Consider the following 19,806-nt stretch of genomic DNA (forward strand, 5'->3'; position numbering starts at 1 on the left):
TGTACGTGTGTGCCCACGTGCTCACATCCAATCCTATGGAATGTACTCAGGAGTCGAGAAGAATGTTTAGCAAAGTTGAGGCCAAATGCCCCTGGATATTGTGATTTTAGAGATTTTGATTTCTTCTAAATACCCTGAAGTATATAGCATTGCATGAAATTTCTTGAAAAACCAACCACATCTATGTAAGCAGGAAAATATTCTGAAAGTGAAATATGTTCTCTGTCAATAAGAAACTTACAATCAACAGAAAAAGTGAGTTTAAATAAAATCCTATGATTTGAATTGGAGATGGTGTGAATCCATGACATTAGCAAGAACACCCAACTCCCATTATGAAGTAAGCCTTGTCCTCTAGCAACAACAACAAAAACCAAAGAACAAATTTAAATCTGAGCAAGCATCTAAATGGACTACAAAGATGCTCTCCTTGACCAAACTTAAAAAATTTTTAAGTTTATTTATTTTTGAGAGAGAGAAAGAGAGAGGGAAGGAGGGGGAACATGAGCGGGGGAGGGGCAGAGAGAGGGAGACACAGAATCCAAAGCAGACTCCAAGCTCTGAGCTGTCAGCAGAGCCCGACGCGAGGCTCGAACTCACGAACTGCAAGATCATGACCTGAGCTGAAGTTGGACCCCCAACCGACTGAGCCACCCAGGCGCCCCTCTCCTTGCCCATACTTTAAAGACAGGCTCCTCTTCCCTCTTGGCCTTCCCAGCCCAGTTACTGCAAGATTCCCTAAGTCTTTCTCCCACCCCTGACATCTGATTAAGTTCCTCATGCGCCACCCTGAGTATCTGATCACCAGAGAGAGGCCAGCCTTTAGCAAAAATCCTGTTAAGCTGGCTCCTCTAGAGCCCCTGTACCCTTAATGTTTCCTCTTGGTAATGTTCTATCCACTGCCCCCTCCCCTCACTCTGTTCCTGGACTAACAATCCACTGAGCTCAGCTCCACACTGAAGTCTCTTCTCCCTTCTGTGACAGTACTGAATACAATCTGTCTTTACCACCTTTAACTAGTGTCTGGCTCTACTGTGTTCTCTTTGACACTACCAGTTTATAAGATACATTAAACTACACCAAGGAAATGAAATTAGCAAAATCCAGTATGTGGTAATCTCTCAGGGCCAAATGACTCAGTCTCTTCAATAAATACATTGCAAGGAGAGAGAGCCATGAAGAGGGAATCCAAAGACAAAGAGTACTCAAGGTGGGGTGCCTGGGTGGCTCAGTTGGCTGAGCATCTCTTGATTTCAGCTCAGGTCACGATCCCAGGGTCAAGGGACAGAGCCCTGCAGGCATCAGGCTCCCTGCTGAGCAAGGAGCCAGCCTATTTGCTGTCTCCCCTACTCCCTCCCTCTGCTCCACTCACTCTCTCTCTCATTCTCTAAAAACTAAATAAAATACAAAAGAAAATAAGTAAGTAGACATGTTTACTTTAAAAAATACTCAAGGACATGTCAATATAATATATAGTGTAAATATCTGATGGGGATTCAAAATTTGAATTCTGATTCAACCAAAGTACTAACAAAATGGCATTTTAGATAATTTTAAACTTGTTTAATTAGACATTTGATAATATGAAGAAATTATTTCTTTTTATACTTGTTTAAGACTGGCCTGCAGTTAAGATCAGTCTTGAAATTAGAGGCTGGACACAGAGCTTTCGTATAATTATGCAACTCTGTCTACTTTACTATGTTTGAAAATTTCCATAATATAAATGGTTATAATAATAATGACTGAGGGAACTAAAACCAACCAATATATAAAAACCGAGTAAGTTCATAATAAAACAAAATAAAAACAAGCAAACTAAACAAAACTCCTAAAACCTTGAGCACTTTCAAAAAATACTACTGCTGTTCTGCAAATTAGTAAGCAAGTGTCTATCCTGCCTTTTCTCTGCAGACTATTATTTGAAGCAAAACGCTAACAAGTTCTAAGTAAAAGAATATGAAAAAGCCCTTCATAAAACACTAGATTTAAGCAGCCATCGTCAGTGGCTAATGGTTGCTGAGGAACTCTGTACCGATGGATTAGGCTAGCAACAGCTCAACTTACTATAAACGATCTTAACAGGACAAGACGTGGGTATCATCTCAGGTATCATCTCTGACTTCTGATTAGAAGAAAACAAACATATAGAGGACCAGCTAATTCTAAAATACGTCTTTAGGTCTAACCACCAGTTTATGGAAAATATGAGAGACAGAGGCACAAGTAATCAGCCAGATCCGGAATATGGAAATTCCAAAGGAAGAATTACCCAGTTTCTTCAGCAAATGACATGGAAAGATTGGAGGGGGAGAGAACACACTATTATAGGTTAAAATGTATGGGCCTTATTTGGATCCAAGTTTGAACAGGCCAACTGCTAAGAAAAGAAACACATGCACACACACAAACACAACTGTAAAATAACACTTCAGAGACCATGTAATAAGTCTGCACACGGATTGGTTTTTAGATGGCATTAAAGCACTACTGTCAATACTTTTAGGCACCACTACTGCAGAAATGATGGTTGAAAGAACAGGTCATCTGAGATTTCCATTAAAATATTCCAGAAGTCAGAGGAGGAAGGACCATGGAAAAAATGAAACAGAACTGGCAAAACCTGTTGAGGCCAGGGGGCCGGTCACCTTACACAAGTCTCTCCCTTTTAGGTAAGTTTGAAAATTTTCATAATAAAGAGTTAAAAAAAAAGAAAAAGAAAATTGGGTGCAGGGGTTGCAATGTCTAACTCAGTCAGACAGCGTTTATCTTTGGTATTTGGTAGGTCTAAAAATCTGCTCATGAGGCAGCAGTCTTTGCCAGAGCAACTGTGTTAAACATTTTGTTTAGGTTTTCAGGAAGGACTTCCACAGCCCATTTGATAACAGTGTTTCTCAAAGAGGAGCTTTTGATGTTCTTGGGGGATCAATTCTCTGGAATGAGAACGAGGACTTTTAGCGTCACTGGTCTGATGCATCCAATGCCATCAGCACTCCCTGTGGTCACTGACAGCACAAGGAATAAATTCCCACTTCCCATATGCTTCTGGGGAACAGTGCAGAAGCAACTCTGGTTGGGAACCATCTCCGTAGACCGGGCATTGTCCATTTCAATTAAAAAAAAAAAAAAAAAGATGACCATAAAATGGCAATAATACATGTGACGGTTTCAGATTAAGTGGAGGGCCACAAAACCATTACTAACAAATGAATTTGCTATCAAAAAGCAATTTTCAGTTAAAAAAATAGTTGAATTTGTCTTATTAATCCATCAGGGGAATTGGTGACAAAAAAAACCTCAAGGATACGTACAGTCAGCATTCTTCAATGACTGCTTCTTTTTGGAAGGTTTGGAGATGACTTTTATCCGCTTGCTGAGGAACACACCAATATCATCGCTGTTGCCATAGAACATCTTTACAGACAACATGAAGTGCTTTCTCTTGTCTGAATCAGATATGTACAAAGTTTTGGCTGTGCAATAGTTCTGTGAAAAAAAGGGAAGTTTCAATAGCACCAAAAGTTTGCTGGTTATGTACTTACAACTCAGTACAGCCATGGCTAGGTTTTCGATGAATGAATTAGATGAATAGCTGAAAAAACCAACTGTAACAATTACTGACATTGATCCTGGAAGACAAAGGACAGTCTTATCAAATCTATGAAATACTACATTACGATCCATTTTATCCATTTTAAAACACAGTTTTTTCTTGTTTTATATAGCTCTATACCAACATAAAAGAATTATAAATGCTGTAACAGTAATTTTTTAAAAATAGAACTTAACAGGGCACCTGGTAGCTCAGTTAGTTAAATGTGTGACCCTTGATCCTGACTCAGGTCCTGATCTCAAGGTTAATGAGTTCGAGCCCTGCGTCAGGCTCTGTGCTGACAGAATCCTGCTTGGGGTTCTCTCTCTCCCTCTCTCTCCCTCTCTGCCCCTCCCCCACTTCTGCTCTCTCTTTCTTTCCTTCTCAGAAATAAACAAATAAACATTAAAAAAAAAAAACCACAGAATTTTACAGTTGAAAAAAAGCCCATGACTGTATTTCTGCAATGAAACAAAATAAATAAAGCTATCAGAATTCAACTGAATCTGTGTAAGATTTTTAGATCCTTTTCAAAATAGTGCACAGTTTTTCTTTACATGGATGAACACTACAGAACCACCTATAAGTCTGATAAAAACAAAGTTAGAGTAACTGGAGAATTATAAAATATTTTATGCCAGAAAAGGTTAGGAGCATACTTTAAAGAACTCTTTATAAAAAATGGTAAACTTTGCCAAATGGGATAATTCATATTATATCATCAAAAGAACTGATTGAGGGGCCCCCGTTTGGCTTAATCAATGGAGCATATGATTCTTGATCTCAGGGTTGTGAGTTCAAGTCCTACATTGGGGGTTGTGCTTACTTAAAAATAAAAAAATATATGCAACTGGATTGAAAGGTAATAGAGAAGATAAACATAGCAAGGTATAATGCCAGTCTACCAGAAAATAAATTCTGGTACCTGAAAAGATAGCATCCAAGAGTTACAGTACTCACAAAGTAGCAGCAACTATCTCAAATATATATGACAATTCTATTATCATTCCTATTCCCCTGATCCCTATGAATTAGGGAAGGAACTATATTATTTTTTTTAAATGTTCATTTATTTTTGAGAGAGAAAAAGAGTGTGAGCAGGGGAGGGGCAGAAAGAGAGGGAGACACAAAATCCAAAGCAGGCTTCAGGCTCTGAGCTGTCAGCACAGAGCCCGACACAGGGCTCGAACCCACAGACCGCGAGATCATGACCCGAGCCGAAATCGGACACTTAACCGACGGAGCCACCCAGGTGCCCCTAAATTATTGATCTCCTTTTCCAGATTGGGTAAATAATGCTCAAACACAGCTTAAGTATTTAAAATATCTAAATTATATCTTTTAGAAGATCAATTCTCTACCTTGTAATTAGGCTACACAAGTTTCCTTGACTACCTCTGTTGTGTGTTTCTTTTAAAAATCAGGAAAAATGCCACTCGTTTAGGAAACAGCTAATGTACTCTAAGTTTTCAACTTCTTAAATTTTAATCACGTGTAATTTTAGCACAACAAAAATAACGCCAGGGTTTATTTCATTTCTCATAGCAAAGTTATGTAAGACGACGTAGGTGCCACTGTGAGTATTTTACACTTCATTAGGTCTTCACAAATTCAAAAATGTGGTAAAAGCTTTGAGAAGCTTTGTTCGACAGAAGATAAAACTAAGATAAAGCTAATAACAGTAATAAGAAAAATAAAAACAACCGTTCTTCGTACTCACACAACTCCTTCTACCCAAGGATCTCCAAGCTCAGAGATGCTATGGAGGGAGTGACAGGTCTTCCATACATCAAAAAGCACTGAAGGTCAAATTAAGCCTACACTGATGGAACTGTTCTGCACCATAAAGTCTAGGAAAATGGGTATCGATATACTAACGCAGACGGTTACAAGGAACAAAACGAAATGTGTATCTAAAAGACAAATTCTCATAGGCAAAAGCCTTTCACACAAAGTTTTTGTCTGGAAAAAGCAAACACATATCTCTGGGAAAAAAAGGAAAATGTATCCCTATTTTTATAAAAGTGAGTAGTCTGAATCCACAAGAAAATAATCATGGCTAGGACAACTTTTTTTTTTTTTTTTTTTAAAGTAGTCTTCACGCCCAGCACGGAGCCCAACATGGGGCTTGAACTCACGACCCTGAGATCAAGCTGAGCTGAGGTGGAGTCAGGCGTTTAAGCAACTGAGCCACCCAGATGCCCCTGGGATAACTTTATTAGAATTATTATTTTTTAAAAAACTAAGACCACTGACTACAAACTCAAATTCCATTTGAAAAAAAGGGGGGGGGCACCTAGGTGGCTCAGTCGGTTGAGCATCCAACTTCATACTCGGGTCATGATCTTGCGGTTCATGGGTTCAAGCCCCATATCGGGTTCTATGCTGACAGCTCAGAGCCTGGAGCCTGCTTCAGATTCTGTGTCTCCCTCTCTCTCTCTGTTCCTTCCCCACTCACGTTCTGTCTCTGTCTCTCAAAAATGAATAAATGTAAAAAAAAAAAAAAAAAGAGGAAAAAGTCACCACTCAGAAAAAGTACTATTGCTTTAAGAAAATAGAAAATAAATAAAATTTAAAGTTACATTCGTCATACCAAAACGCTAGATTAGCTAACAGAATTCTATAATAGAAAATGGCATATAATAAACCTTTCTATCAATAATGAACAATTTAACTTAAGAACTTGAAGATCTTCAGGCCATAGTAAAAAATGTGCCCCCAAATGAGAAAGCAATACCAAATACAACACTGCAAAAGTACTGTAGAAATGTCCGCATCATAGAGTCTGAATTATAGAAATGAAAAAGCGCTAGCAAGTGAGGTGTAGGGGATGTAACTTTTAAGTGTAAGAAAAACACAAGTGGGCTAAGTAGAGAATCAATTCATGTTGTATAGCTTACCTAGTTCCAACTATGTAAGATTTAAAATTGAGGAAAAATGAGTATTTAACAAATAAAAACATCATTAAGTGAAATCTCAGGTCCAAAATATTATCAACATAGAGTCAAATGTCATGACCATATGAAGTGCCACATAAATTAGAACTTTATTGTAATGAATATTAAGTATAAGTACCCAATAGTGCAAAATAAATAGCCTTTCTTTTCCGATAATGACTAAATTGTACCATTCAATGAGGAGGCTACTAAAAGAAAACAGTGTTACCTTAAGTGAATGGAGGTTAAGAGAGACAGGTGGGAGCAAAGGGTCCCTTTTCTGAGGCTCAGCATGTCACTACTCAGGACATCTTTGCCTTCCTAGGCTCAAATATATTACGCACGCCTTTAGGCTCCAAGCACATATGATGTTCCTGTTCCACCTGGAATGCCTTCTGCTGACTCCCGACAAGTCTTCCTTTATATAAAGTAAGTAAGACTTCTCTGATAGCATTTTTCATGAAAACTAATATTAATAGCTTTGGCTTACAGACATTATATGTTTTAAATATAACCCATTAGATGTTTTAAATACTAGTTAATGCTCAAGCTTTCAGGTATTCTTTTCTTCTTCTGTGAATCTTTAGGGCTTAGGGAAAGAATATAATGGTATAAGTTGAAGAAAGGTATACTAAACCACGATGCTGATACAGGCAAGTGAGGATGCTGTTTGTTTGGTATTACTTCCCTTAAAATGCTGGAAGCTGGAATTGGTTAAAGTAGGCAAAGAAATTCAGTTAACAATTATATACCCTGGTAGCTACAATCCCTGGCTTCTCACTACATATTTAAGTACTCATTTCATAGTACCAAGTATCTAAATGTACACCTTGGAGACCTATAACTCCGAGACTTTCTACGTAACAGGAAAATAGAGGAGACACAGCTAAGGCCCATCAGATCACCCTATCACTTAAATACATCCTTTACTCCAGTTGTAGGGTCATAATTTAGAAATATTTCTTGCTGCTGTATTTTCTTTTAAGATGAAACCACTTTTATTATAATAAGTTTTATTGCAAACTTAATTAAAAATACATAGTTGATAAGTCTTACCAATAAACATTTTAAGGATACAAATGTCATTCATAAAAATATCTGAAGAAGGTTGATATTAAGGCTTCTTAGTGCTCATGCTCCGTATTAGCTATAAAATGGCTAAAACTGAATCGAAATGTACAAATCTCCTAGCTCATCACCTTCAATGTCACTCTGCAGCCCCCATCTGTACTGCCAGCTACAACACAGCAAACACAAAGATATTCAGTGAAGATTTACTGAATGAGGAAACAGCTTTTCATACGCTATTTTAAAGGATATTCACGTGGTTGTTGAGAACTAACCATTTTCCAGATTTTAATATGAAGGGAAAATAAAATGATAGTTAAATGCTAAGTCATTAAGAACTATTTTTGAATACTAAAGGTATAAAGTGAAATGATTGCTTCATAATTTCATAAAACACAATTAGCAAAACTAATACTTAAATTTCATTCCCTAGCAAATTAATCACAGAAAATCCCTACAAGTTTGAGTGAAGCTAATTGTGGCTGTTTTTGTCTATAGCATAGTTTTGCTTCACAGAGAAGCTACGCAAAACATTTAAGATCTTTATAACCCAGGTAAATCCTTCTAAGAATTTATCTGTGTCACTTTGTTTCTAGTGTAAGACTAAGATTAAGATTAAGATTAAGAGACAGCGCAAAACATTACTGAGCTATACGCGTTCACTGTTACTTGAGTATCATGCCCCCCTGTCAGACACATGAGGGATTAGCCTCTTAAATTTATAACTGGCTTCCAATGGCAATCTGATTCAGACTGTTAAAACTGCTAACAAGCCACCTTTAGATGTCAACAGCTTGTGACTAGACTGCAACTATTTAAGAAGTTTCTCTCTGAGGGATGGACCGGGGAGGGTGTGTTCAGAAAATTGGTACCAAAAGCCATAAAAGAAAAAAAAAATCATCACCACAAAAATAAATAAGGAAACTGCATGCTAATAGGGTACCAGGGTGCCCTTTTAGGAGAACCAACAGAGTTTAATTTACCTTTCCTTCCAAGTTCAGCTGCTGCATTTCTTGGTCACTATTTCCTATTCCAATAAATGCACATGGTTGAGACTCTTGTTCAGAACAACCATCACGTTCCATTTGTTCTTTTTTTTTCTTCCATCCACTGCCCATAAGATACACACAAGGAGGAGGGCAAAAAAACCTAAACAATGGTAGAAACACACACACACACACATACAAATACAAAACCAAACAATGCAATTAGATTCAAGAAAGCATTACCTTTCTTTGAACATATGAATACAAAATTATACTGAACTATACTAAGTCATCTCCTAATGAACTATTTTGGTGAAGCCTTTTGTCATGCCAATTAATCATGTCCATAGCACAGAAATCAAGGCTTCCACAAAGACATTTGTTTGGGGAAGATTCATCTATACTGGAATTATGCATTCAATAAGATTAGATACTTTTTATTTTTATTAGTTTTTTAATGTTCATTTATTTTTGAGAGAGAGAGAGAGAGAGAGAGAGAGAAAGAGTATGAGTGGGGGAGGGGCAGAGACAGAGAGAGGGAGACACAGAATCCGAAGCAGGCTGCAGGCTCTGAGCTGTCAGCACCGAGCCGGACATAGGGCTCGAACTCATGAACCGTGAGATCATGACCTGAGCCAAAGTTGGACGTTCAACCAACTGAGCCATCCAGGCACTCCAAGATTAGATAGATACTTTTTAGAGGATGGAGTCTCCCTTTAAATTTTCACACAGCTCAGAGTTCTGAACTACTGGAGTTCAGTAATCCAATGATGTCTAACAGGTTACAAAAAATAATATTGCATCGCAGAATCTGCAGTTATTAAGATCTACTCAAAATGATATATTAATTAATGACATTATTGCTATGGCTATTACATTGAATTTATTTGGTAATTAACCTGGAAAATAGAATTAGAGCAATATCCAAAGGAGAAACTTTCAAAATATTAACAAAAGTAGAAGAATTAAAAGCAAATGGGTAAGCGGATTTCTGTGTTTTATGTATATGACACCCCGGACAAGTGGATGTCTGAAAGAACAATCCACTGCACCCTTTCAACTCACAGATCACCAACAGATTTGTCTTGCTAGTTGCCAAAAACCTGCCCTCAAAAATTCTTCCCACCTAGAATAACTTCCTTATACAGTTGACCCCTGAACAATGTGGGGGTGAAGGGTGCCAAATCCCTGTGCAGTCAAAAATCCATGTCTAAATTTGACTCTCCCAAACTTAACTAATAGCCTATTGTTGACCAGGAAGCCTTATCATTAACATAAACAGTCAACACGTATTTTGTACGTTATATGTATTACATACTATATTCTTACAAGAAAGTAAGCTAAAGAAAATATTACTAAGAAAATCATAAGGAAGAAAAAATACATTTATACTATATTGTATTAACTGAAAAAAAATCTGAACATAAGTAGACTCATGCAGATCAAACCCGTGTACTGCAAGAGTCAACTATCTTCTCCTTGACAATTAAAAAATATCAGTTTCAAAGCCTAGTTCAAGCCCCACATTTTATAATTCAGACCATCAATCCAGTCCTTATATACAGGGTAATTTGCTTTTGCTCAATAGTGACACCATGTCTCATCAAGGGGCCTGAAAACTCAAATATCTACCACAAATAGTAGCTAAGTAAACTCAAAGAGTCACCAGGTAAGTAATTTAGTGGGTGAACCAGGTGCACAATAAATAAGGAAGAATATCCTTTAATTATTCAAAGAAGTAGGTTCCCTCTTCTTTCTTGAAACACACAGCCCTCATGGTAATTCTTGCTTTTTATACAGTTATGTGTACAGGAACATTCTTCTTAACTCTTGTAAGCCCACTGTAAGAAGAAGGGCTTAAATGCAATGACAATCAGCCACTGGTTTGTGACTCCGATGATATGGCACAACAGAGAATAGCGAGCCTGTGGCTACACACCCACTCCATCACTTTGCTGAACTACGGCCATGTGGGCCTAGTGTTGGTTACATCCTCCAATTGTTCCACAAACGTTTGAAGCCAAACTTTATATGGGATTTCTAACTTTCAAAGTTAGCAAATATTTATGCTTTTAACACCTTGGAGGCCAACAATGAGCAGACTTAAAAAAAAAAAAAAATGTGCCCCGTACCTATTTGTGCATATGTATGTGACATAGTGACACCACCAGGCTGGATTTGGCCTCAGCTCTTCCTAAAGGTAGTTAGTTAGTATCTACTTCTTGTTTGCTCGCCCCCAGCCCCCAGCATCCAACTACAATATTTATTGAATCGAATCAAACTTGTTATAACAACTACTTTTTGCTCAATTCTAACTAAAAACTACTTTAATTAATTTATAAGAAGTGAGCTAGGTGTATTTAATATTCATCAATTCATTAAATTATTATACCCCTAATCTGAACCCCTAGTGTAGTGTCGCAGGCATTAGGAATATAGTAGTTAAAAAAAAAAAAAAAAAAAAAAGGCAAATATTCCTGTCCTGATGGAATTCACGAACTCTAATAGGAGAGACAGCTAATTTAAAAAAAAGAAAACAAAACAAAAAAACACTTTACTCATAAAGTTTAGAAAACATTTTACTCATAAATGAGTAAAATGGCTTATATAAGACCAGGGTGGCCAGAGAAAGCTTCCTTTAAAAGGTGATGTTGAGTCACAACCTAAAGCCATGGGTGGCTGAGGGAAAAGCAAGTAGGAAGGACCAAAATGGTCTGTGTCAAAACAAACACAGACAACTCCAGTGTGGCTGGAGTTGAGAACAGATGAAGCCTAGATAATAGGGAAGTGGACCAAGCAGGACCTAGGGGTCAAGCTGAGTAAGGAGGGAAGCCCTGGAGGCTTTTCAGATTTATTTAAACCAGTAAAAAGGAAGCAGAGCAGCTTTCATGCCTGCATACTCTCACTGTGACCATGGACACAGAGGTCACAGCCGAGGTAGTGGGCTCAGCTCCAGGTCACTCCAAGTTTGGAGGGATGCCTGGATTAGCCGGGCTAGTTCTGGAGTTGGCTCAATTCAAGTCTACCCCCAGGATCTTTCTGGCCTCTAATGCTGGGAGCCACCCAATGCTTACCGTGGCACAGACTCAAATACCTAGCTGGCATACTACTGGGAGGTTGAGAAGGCATCAATTTTGGACACTTGTCTCCCATGAGTGTTTTTTAGTGAACACTGGTATTAAGATTCCTTAATAAGCTGGTATACTAGCTATAAAATTCAAAGAGCCATGCTTTAGTGGACTACACCAGATGCGGGAGTCAAATTTCAACAAGTTTTCATAAAAGACACTTTTATTTCACATCTGAAAAACTATAAAGAAGACTAAAACTGTACAAGATTGGGTAGTGCTCGTTTTCTCAAGAGTACTGGGATAAAATGGCATGAAACAAGGTATAAAATTAGGTTGGCAAGCAATTCTTTATCACTTAAAACACGGACCAAGACTCTATACTGAAAGTGCTTTCCAAATCATGTAATAAGAAAAATGAAGACGAATCTTCACAAATGCCTCAGAACTAGCCTTGTTTTTTAGTCAACTCTACAACACTTCAAAGAAGTTGTGATGCAAGAAAACAGCAAATCCCATACAATCTAACCATTGAGACTATTTCTATACAATGTGCTGATTAAATCATATCTTAAATATCCCAATACTGGCACTCCCTAAGAAATAGTTAATGAATCAGGTTTGCATTTCCACAGACTTCAGTAGCAGCATAATCAAATAGAAGATAAGCATACATACAAAAAAGAGCAGATTAAAAAAAAGGAAATTAAAGGGAGTGAGGATTTAAAAAAGGCTACCTAATTAGCAGAAGAAAAATTAAAATACACCTTATAATGCCATGTGCAATCAGTGATTTTTAAATTTGGACAGTTGGTCAATATGTACCAAATACTCAGTGAAAAGTCTGACCAACAAGTGGCCAGCTCACAGTTTAACAACTGCCGTAAAAGAATATGCAATGAAACAATGTGCCTTTATTTTCTAATATTTCCCATGGCTATATCTAGCAACTATGACAAACAATGCTTTTTTTCTGCCACTTGGTGGCAATATACACACATTTACAATTTTACTCATTTCCTATTTCAAACAATTAGTCTTTATTTTCAGAGGATGATTCAACAACTTTTTCCTCAAACCCTGAGATGAGGTCTGGAAAATACCTTACAGATTCAAAGAAGACTTTTTATTCAGCCCAGTATATAAAATAGGTTAGGTTAGACCAAATCCAAACGTGCCATTTACATTATCTGACTACCTTTGCAGAATCATGATCCTTTGAGGATTATCCAATCCAAAAGCACCAAATAGAAACTTTTTGCACACCTCAGTTACCTCTACTAACACACATTCTCAGTATGACTTCAGAAGCATCATCTAATTGTCTAAATGGCTTTACTGTTGTTGTCTCAACAACATCATTATCACCTTTAGTACTGTTTAATGACTTCCCTTGACACGAAATTGAAGGAATACTAACACGTCAGAAGTAATTTCCCTATCTTTAACGAAAATTTTCCTCTAAACAAAACAATCCTTTTAAAAGCTTATTTTTCAACCTGGAATAATCTTCTTTAATGAAAAAGTAAAACTAATCATTAACATCAGTGGGGTACCAGATGTCCAAAAAAAAAAAAAAAAAAAAAAAATGTTATTAGGTACAAAGTTTTAATACCAAGAACAACTCAAAATTTCAGGATAAATTTTCCCGACCAAATATTTCTAGCATCATTTGCTATAGTTATTTAAGTGCCAAGAAGACTGTGGTCATGTCCCCAGGTGACCTCACGCCTTAGGCCTTGGCAGCTTCTCAGAAAGGCCTGAATCTGTATCAACAAGAAAGAAGACAGATCTTTTACTCTTTCCACTCTACTCTCCACCAATGCATAAGGGGCCAGACTGGCTTGCCAGTCGTCCAGGAGGCTGCAGTACACGAGCAGTCCCTTACTACTAATAATCCTTTTTAAAAATCAAGTAATTTTAATAGGTTTCCACCTTTATTGCAAAGCTAGTACTAACACATGTCTACTCTGAAAATGTAATAATACAAATATGTAAAAAATATAGGAAAGAAAAATACAGGACTCAGGCTTTTTCGTCATTTTTTCTTCTTCATTCTTTGGAGGATAGAAGTTTAGATTCTTGAGGCTTTCCTTTACCTGGTGTTTCAGCCTGGCCAGGCCATAGCCAAACAGAGAAGAGCTGAAGATGAAGGCAACCACACACAGGGTAACCTTTAAATCACCAACCTGAGAAGCCACTATAATTTTGTATTCACTTATTTTTGATAGTGACTAACAAACAGGAACCTTATTTGGACTCCTTTCTGCTTTCCCCTCATGGCCTCAGTTATCTGGTCTTAAAAGACACAGTGACCTTAAAGATCCTTTTGCAAAGTACATGGCACCTAATTTCCTAACCAAAATAAAGAATAAATGAATTAATGAATGAATCCAGTTGTACCAAAATGCACCTTCAAAAATCCAGAGAGAGAACAGCATCGTCGCAATAAACACGTCTATTCCTACTTCCATCAGATCCAGCCCAGCTTCGCTAATGGTGAAGGGACAATCCTAGGCAAAGTTCACAGCTGACGTTCTATAGGCATCTTTACCTCCTCCATCTATCTTTAAGCCCTACTGTGCGCGCGAGCAACACTCAAACACAAAATGGAAAGCTATGAACATTAGGGCGATGGAGAGGATACGAAATTTGGGAGTTAGAGTTCCAGGGTTCCAATCCTGGCTCCATCAATTCCTAAACTAAGATGAACCTGGGCATATCTAAAGTCTCTGATCTTTAGTTTTCTCACTCATAGAATGGGGAGTATAGCGTACTGATTAACAAGATTATTCTGAGGATTAAAATTTTAAAATATCTGTAAGGCAGTTATACTCTTGTTCATAACTGGAGCTGAATAAAGGGAAAGTGTTTCCTCTTCAGATTCACGATGAGGTGCAAGCCTGGCCTTCTTTCGACTTACAAGCATGGAGGGTGTTAACTTGCTCTGTTTTGCTTAGGAAAACAAAAACAAAAACAAAAAAACAGACGATGCTCTGCACATACACTCAATTTCACTTGTATAAAGAATATCCAGTATCAACTTCATTAAAAAAAGAGGGTTCCACTATACTGACTTGGTTTCTATGTCCCAAACTGAAGATACCAACTTCTTCCCATATTTAATTCTAAATCAGATGATTACATTTTATTAGTCAATTAAGATAAAATAATCGGAAATGTAGTAAATCTGAATAACGATAAAAAAAAAGAACACTTTGGCAGTATGAGTCCCAAATATTACTTGCATTTGTTCATCCTATTTGAGGATAAAGTTATCAGTTAAATAGCTTCACCTTCGTCTTGGCTCAGATTTAGAGGACTTTAATAATTCCCTTCTCTGACGCATATGCTAAGGTGTCCTTTACCTCCCACACTCTAAAATATCAGTCATCCCCTTCAACTTAATGTCCAAACCTAAGTTTTCATTCCTTCTCTCACACCAATTTGGTGTCTTTCTTGCCAATCCAAAAAAATCCCGAAGACAAGAAAAAACTCCAGCAACCAGATGAAAAGCAACAAAAGTCCATAATTATACACCCAAGATGCCGAAATTCATAAGATACTGCAACAGATGCTAAATATGAAGATCGTTTTTGTTATAATTTAATTCCGCTAACCTGATCACTAGGTTATTTCTGTAGTGCCCACATGCTGAGTACAAACTTGCCAACTCAATTTTACTATTTCTTCTTAATCTAAATAGACACAGGGTCAAGGTGGAGAGCATTGGGAGCTCTTTTCCTTATAATCACACCATGGTTCAATTCAGGGTTTGGTTAGCCTTCCTCTTTTCAAAATAGTTCTCTGGGGGTCACATGTTTATAAAACTGCATTTTCCACCAAAAGGAAAGCTATTTTTTGAACAAGCTAATGCACCACAGAAATACTTAGGGAACATCATGTAGCCCCCCGCCTGAAATTATGGATTCTTTTATTTTATGACATCAGGGATTTAGCCAGATGATCTTTATTAAATATGCCACAGTTCACTTTGTTTCTCCCCTTCAGTAGGGGCAAATCCCCTATTTTTTATTTTGTACTTACAAATTAACCCAATAAAAGAAACCACCTCTAACCTGTATACTAATACATCATTTGCAAATCCATGCACCTGTCAGAAAACCAATAACCTTACCTTTTTTCATTTCCGTATGACTTCTGTGCAACTTTTGCATGAAGAATAAGTACTGTTTGATCCCCTCGCTCCTTTAAGTAATTTCGCATAGCTTCCCTAAAATAAAATATAAATATTACTATTACGGGGGTGAGATTTAGAATATTACTATGCTGTATGATAAAAAGAATAATTAAAAGTATTTTTATTTTCTAAAAATGAAAACAAAAAAGGAAAACCAACCCAAGAATTAAATTTAAATATTATATAAATACTGTTCATCTTCAACTCTGTATTTTATTCTTTAAAAGAAGAAACTGTTGCCTTGGAATTTATGCTGTAACTCAAATCACAATTACAACTTCTATACTATGATTCTAGTTAGAATCATTATACACACTCCTGATTTATCTTTTAATTGTTTGTAAAATTAATGGTATGCAACACTTTTGTACTTAACAATCTAATTACCCACCACCACCAGCGCCACTCCCCCAGCTATTAGAATCAGTATCTTCCAATGAATACAAAGCCATAACTTTTTCACATTAGGTCATTATTACATGTTCTTAAACAAACAGCCTTACATAAAGACTACGCAAGCTGTGAGCTCATGACCTGAGCCCAAGTCGGATGCTTGACTGACTGAGCCACCCAGGCGCCCCTAGAACTTGCAGCACTTAGAAAGTAAGTGGCTTGGGGCAAACATTTAACCTCACCCAGTCAGATAATAATGCAGACCTAACACAGAGCAGTTGTGGATATTAAATGAGATAATCCAGATGGCAGCATTTGTGGTTACTGACTGAAAACCTGTTGGATGCAAGGCAGGGCAGCTAACACTGGGATCCAATAGCTTGAGAATTAATCCCTATCACTGAAGGGACTTCACCAGGGACTTCACTGAAGTCAAGTGAAGACAAGACTTTGGAAAACAAATTGTAATAAAATACACGACTCAGAGGTATGAACGAAAGTACCACTAAAGGAATGTTTATGTAAAGTTAGGGGTGATAAAGAACTATAAACTCTTGAACAACGTGGGGGTTGGGTGCCAGCACCCTGCACAGTCACAAATCTGCATATAATTTTTGGCTCCCCCCCCCCACCAATAGCCGACTGTTGACCAGAAGCCTGGTAACCATAATTGATTAACATATATTCTGTATGTCATATGTATTATACACTGTATTCTTCTAATACAGTAAGTTAAAGGAAATGTTAAGAAAAATCATATAAGGAAAATCCATTTACAGTACTATACTGCATTTATCAAAAAAATCTGCATATAAGTGGATCCATGCAGTTCAAATCCATGTTGTTGTTCAAGGGTTAACTGTACATGGTAGGAAAAATTTCTTAGAAGAGTTAAATTCCAAAGGAAGAGGGGTAGACACAGGAAGTGGAAGGAGGAAAGAACAGGGCATTCCAGAGTCTGGAGAAGTATGCACAAAGACAAAAAAGATCCGGCACATCTGGGTACACTGAGATTCAGGCTGAGGAATCAGGCAGACACAATAACAAAACGGCAGCTAATATTTCTTGATTACTACGTGCCAGGCCCTGAACCAACCTCTTCATATGCACTGTTTCATTTAATCCTCACAATTCAAAAAGGTAAAAGTATTGTTACTACCACTTTGAATGTCTTGCCCAATGTGTTGCAGTTAATGGCAGCCAGGAACTGAAACAATTCTTTGAGTCTGAAGTGAGCCACTGAAGGGAATAAAGCTGATAAACTGGGTAGAGTAAAACTGTGAGAGGCTTGTCAAACGCCTTGAAAATCTGACATTTGTAAATGTATATACAACATATGAAAGCTTAAGTTAATTCAAATATCATTCTATGCTAGATGATGATAAAAGTGGTAGCAAGTATTACAAATTTTTTAAGACCTGGATAAAAAATTTAAATGTAACAAAATAAAAAATAAAATCCATCTCTTAAAACACTGTGCTATAGAATCTGGATTTTCAATCTAGACAAAAGGCAATGGGAGATCTTAAGGGTTTTTTTAAAAGTACAATTATTTTTCCGTTTCAGTTAATTTTTTGTGGTGGAATAGGGAAAGGATTAGAAAGTATTGAGACAAAACTTGAAAAAAGGTTGACATATTAAAAAAGTAACAAGATAGTAGGAGGGGAGGTGGAAAAGACTTGATAATTTTTTAGATCTTTTGTTTTGGGAGAAGTAAGTGTATATTAATAGACTCTGTTTGACAAATGTGAATTCTGAAGTATCCCGGACCTCCAAGCTCTAAGTATTCAAAAGGCTGTTGGAAATACTCATCTGTAGTTCCGGAAAGGGGTCAGGGGTGCAAAAATAGGGTTTGCTGGTGTGTAGTTCACACACAAAACCACAGTAGTGAATGCAATCTCGGAAAGAAAGCATAGTGACAGGAGAGTCAAGAAGAAAACGTATAAAAGGAAATGGAGAAGAACCAGTAAGAGAGAGAACTAAGGCTGTTCATTAGATGCTATTGAAGGAGACAACCTTGAAGAGGTAACTATCAAAGGGTGAGATGCTGCAGAGGTCATTTTAATTTTAGCAAGAAGTCTAACAAATGCCAGGTAACAGAAAGGCTTATAAATTATTTGTAAAATGAGAAGCCACTGTAATGTCTAATGGGTAAGAAAGGAGCCATAAATATTGGCAACACCTTCAAAGGAATGGACAATGACCAAAGATCAGTATCAAAGGAATAGCTAATTGTGGAATCCATAAGTGATCGTGCCAAATCCTACTAGCATTTCAAGGGTGGGAATACAGAAAGCATAATCTCAAAACTGCTGGGTAATGGATAAGGGGTACAGTCTGGAAAGGATAACAATAAGGTTTCTGAGTGGTTGCTAAGTCAGATGTCTGATCATAGAGTTCAGGGTACATAAGACACCAAGAACAAAGTCAGAAGGCCAGTCAGTATCTTGAGAAAGCTAGCGGAGAAGTCCAGTTCTTAGCATTGAACTTGAAAAAGTGATATATACTTGAAAAGAAAAATTTTAAGTAGCAATTTTAAGTATACTTACTCCTAATACATTATATTTGCATTTATAGTGACAAGCAATACAATGACAAGCATTATATCATTAACCATTATATCATTATAATATCTCTATTGTATCAGTCAGCAGTTACTTCATATGTTTGTCAGACTCCACGTCTTTTTTTTTTTGTCTTCCCAGACTACAAAGTCTCTGAGACATTCTAGTAGGCATATTTTAGAAATGGGGGAGAGGTTAAATAACTTTCGCAAGATGATAAATACCCAGGATTCAAACTTAGGTAGCACAACTCTCAAGGACAAAATTATACTATCAGATACTTTGCAATCTCTTTGCTGTGACATACACACACACACACACACACACACACACACACACACACACACACACGCACACACAGGTCTGAATGTTAACTCTTGTCACCAAGCCTGAGTTTTCTCACCCATAAAACATATGTGTAGATACACGTTTAAAGTTAGCCCCACAAAAGGACATCTACGAAATGTCCGTAAACTCTTCCCATTATTATTGTTGTTGCTATTATTATTATTATTATTATTTTCTTAGAAAGGAGAGGGGCAGGAGGGCAAGGCGTGGCACCACTTCCACTGGAGCTATAGAGCAAACCTGAAAAGGGCCTAGAGGTAAATGTTCAGGCGTATCACCTGACTTGGCACAACAGGTAAGCTGCACATTTACCCATCTTCCCATTCAGGATTTATTGAGAGCCTATTATACCCTGGGCACTGGTCATCATGCTAGTTGCCTATGTTGGAAGTAGCTGTGTACAATTATGATTATAACAAAAGATTTCAGATCTCAAGCTGTTTATGGTGACTGCAGATGACAGCTCCAGTTTTCATCCTTTCCCTTTCTTAAAACAGCAACTAGAACCTTAAGATAATCATTAATAATAGTTGCCTTATAACTAATTCACCATATAGCTTCTTTCAAAAAGGAAAAAAAAAACCTGTTTTCTTTTTTTAATTTTTTTTTTTTAACGTTTTATTTATTTTTGAGACAGAGAGAGACAGAGC

General features: G+C 37.2%; 1 protein-coding gene across 13 annotated transcripts in view; it reads right to left on the minus strand.

Annotated features, from left to right (window-relative positions):
• Positions 1-19,806, minus strand: part of RBPJ (recombination signal binding protein for immunoglobulin kappa J region) — a 218,420-nt gene that overhangs the window by 11,339 nt on the left and 187,275 nt on the right. For all 13 annotated transcript variants that reach the window (XM_019453552.2, XM_019453555.2, XM_019453562.2 and 10 more), the window contains 3 exons: positions 15,789-15,884; positions 8,580-8,745; positions 3,312-3,486 (listed from right to left, as the gene is read on the minus strand). In XM_019453552.2, the coding sequence (XP_019309097.1) occupies positions 3,312-3,486; positions 8,580-8,745; positions 15,789-15,884 (437 nt within the window). The remainder of the gene's footprint in view (positions 1-3,311; positions 3,487-8,579; positions 8,746-15,788; positions 15,885-19,806) is intronic.

Source organism: Panthera pardus, unplaced genomic scaffold (genome assembly GCF_024362965.1).
Source record: "Panthera pardus isolate Hobbes unplaced genomic scaffold, ASM2436296v1 HiC_scaffold_13, whole genome shotgun sequence".
Classification (NCBI taxonomy): Eukaryota; Metazoa; Chordata; class Mammalia; order Carnivora; family Felidae; genus Panthera; species Panthera pardus.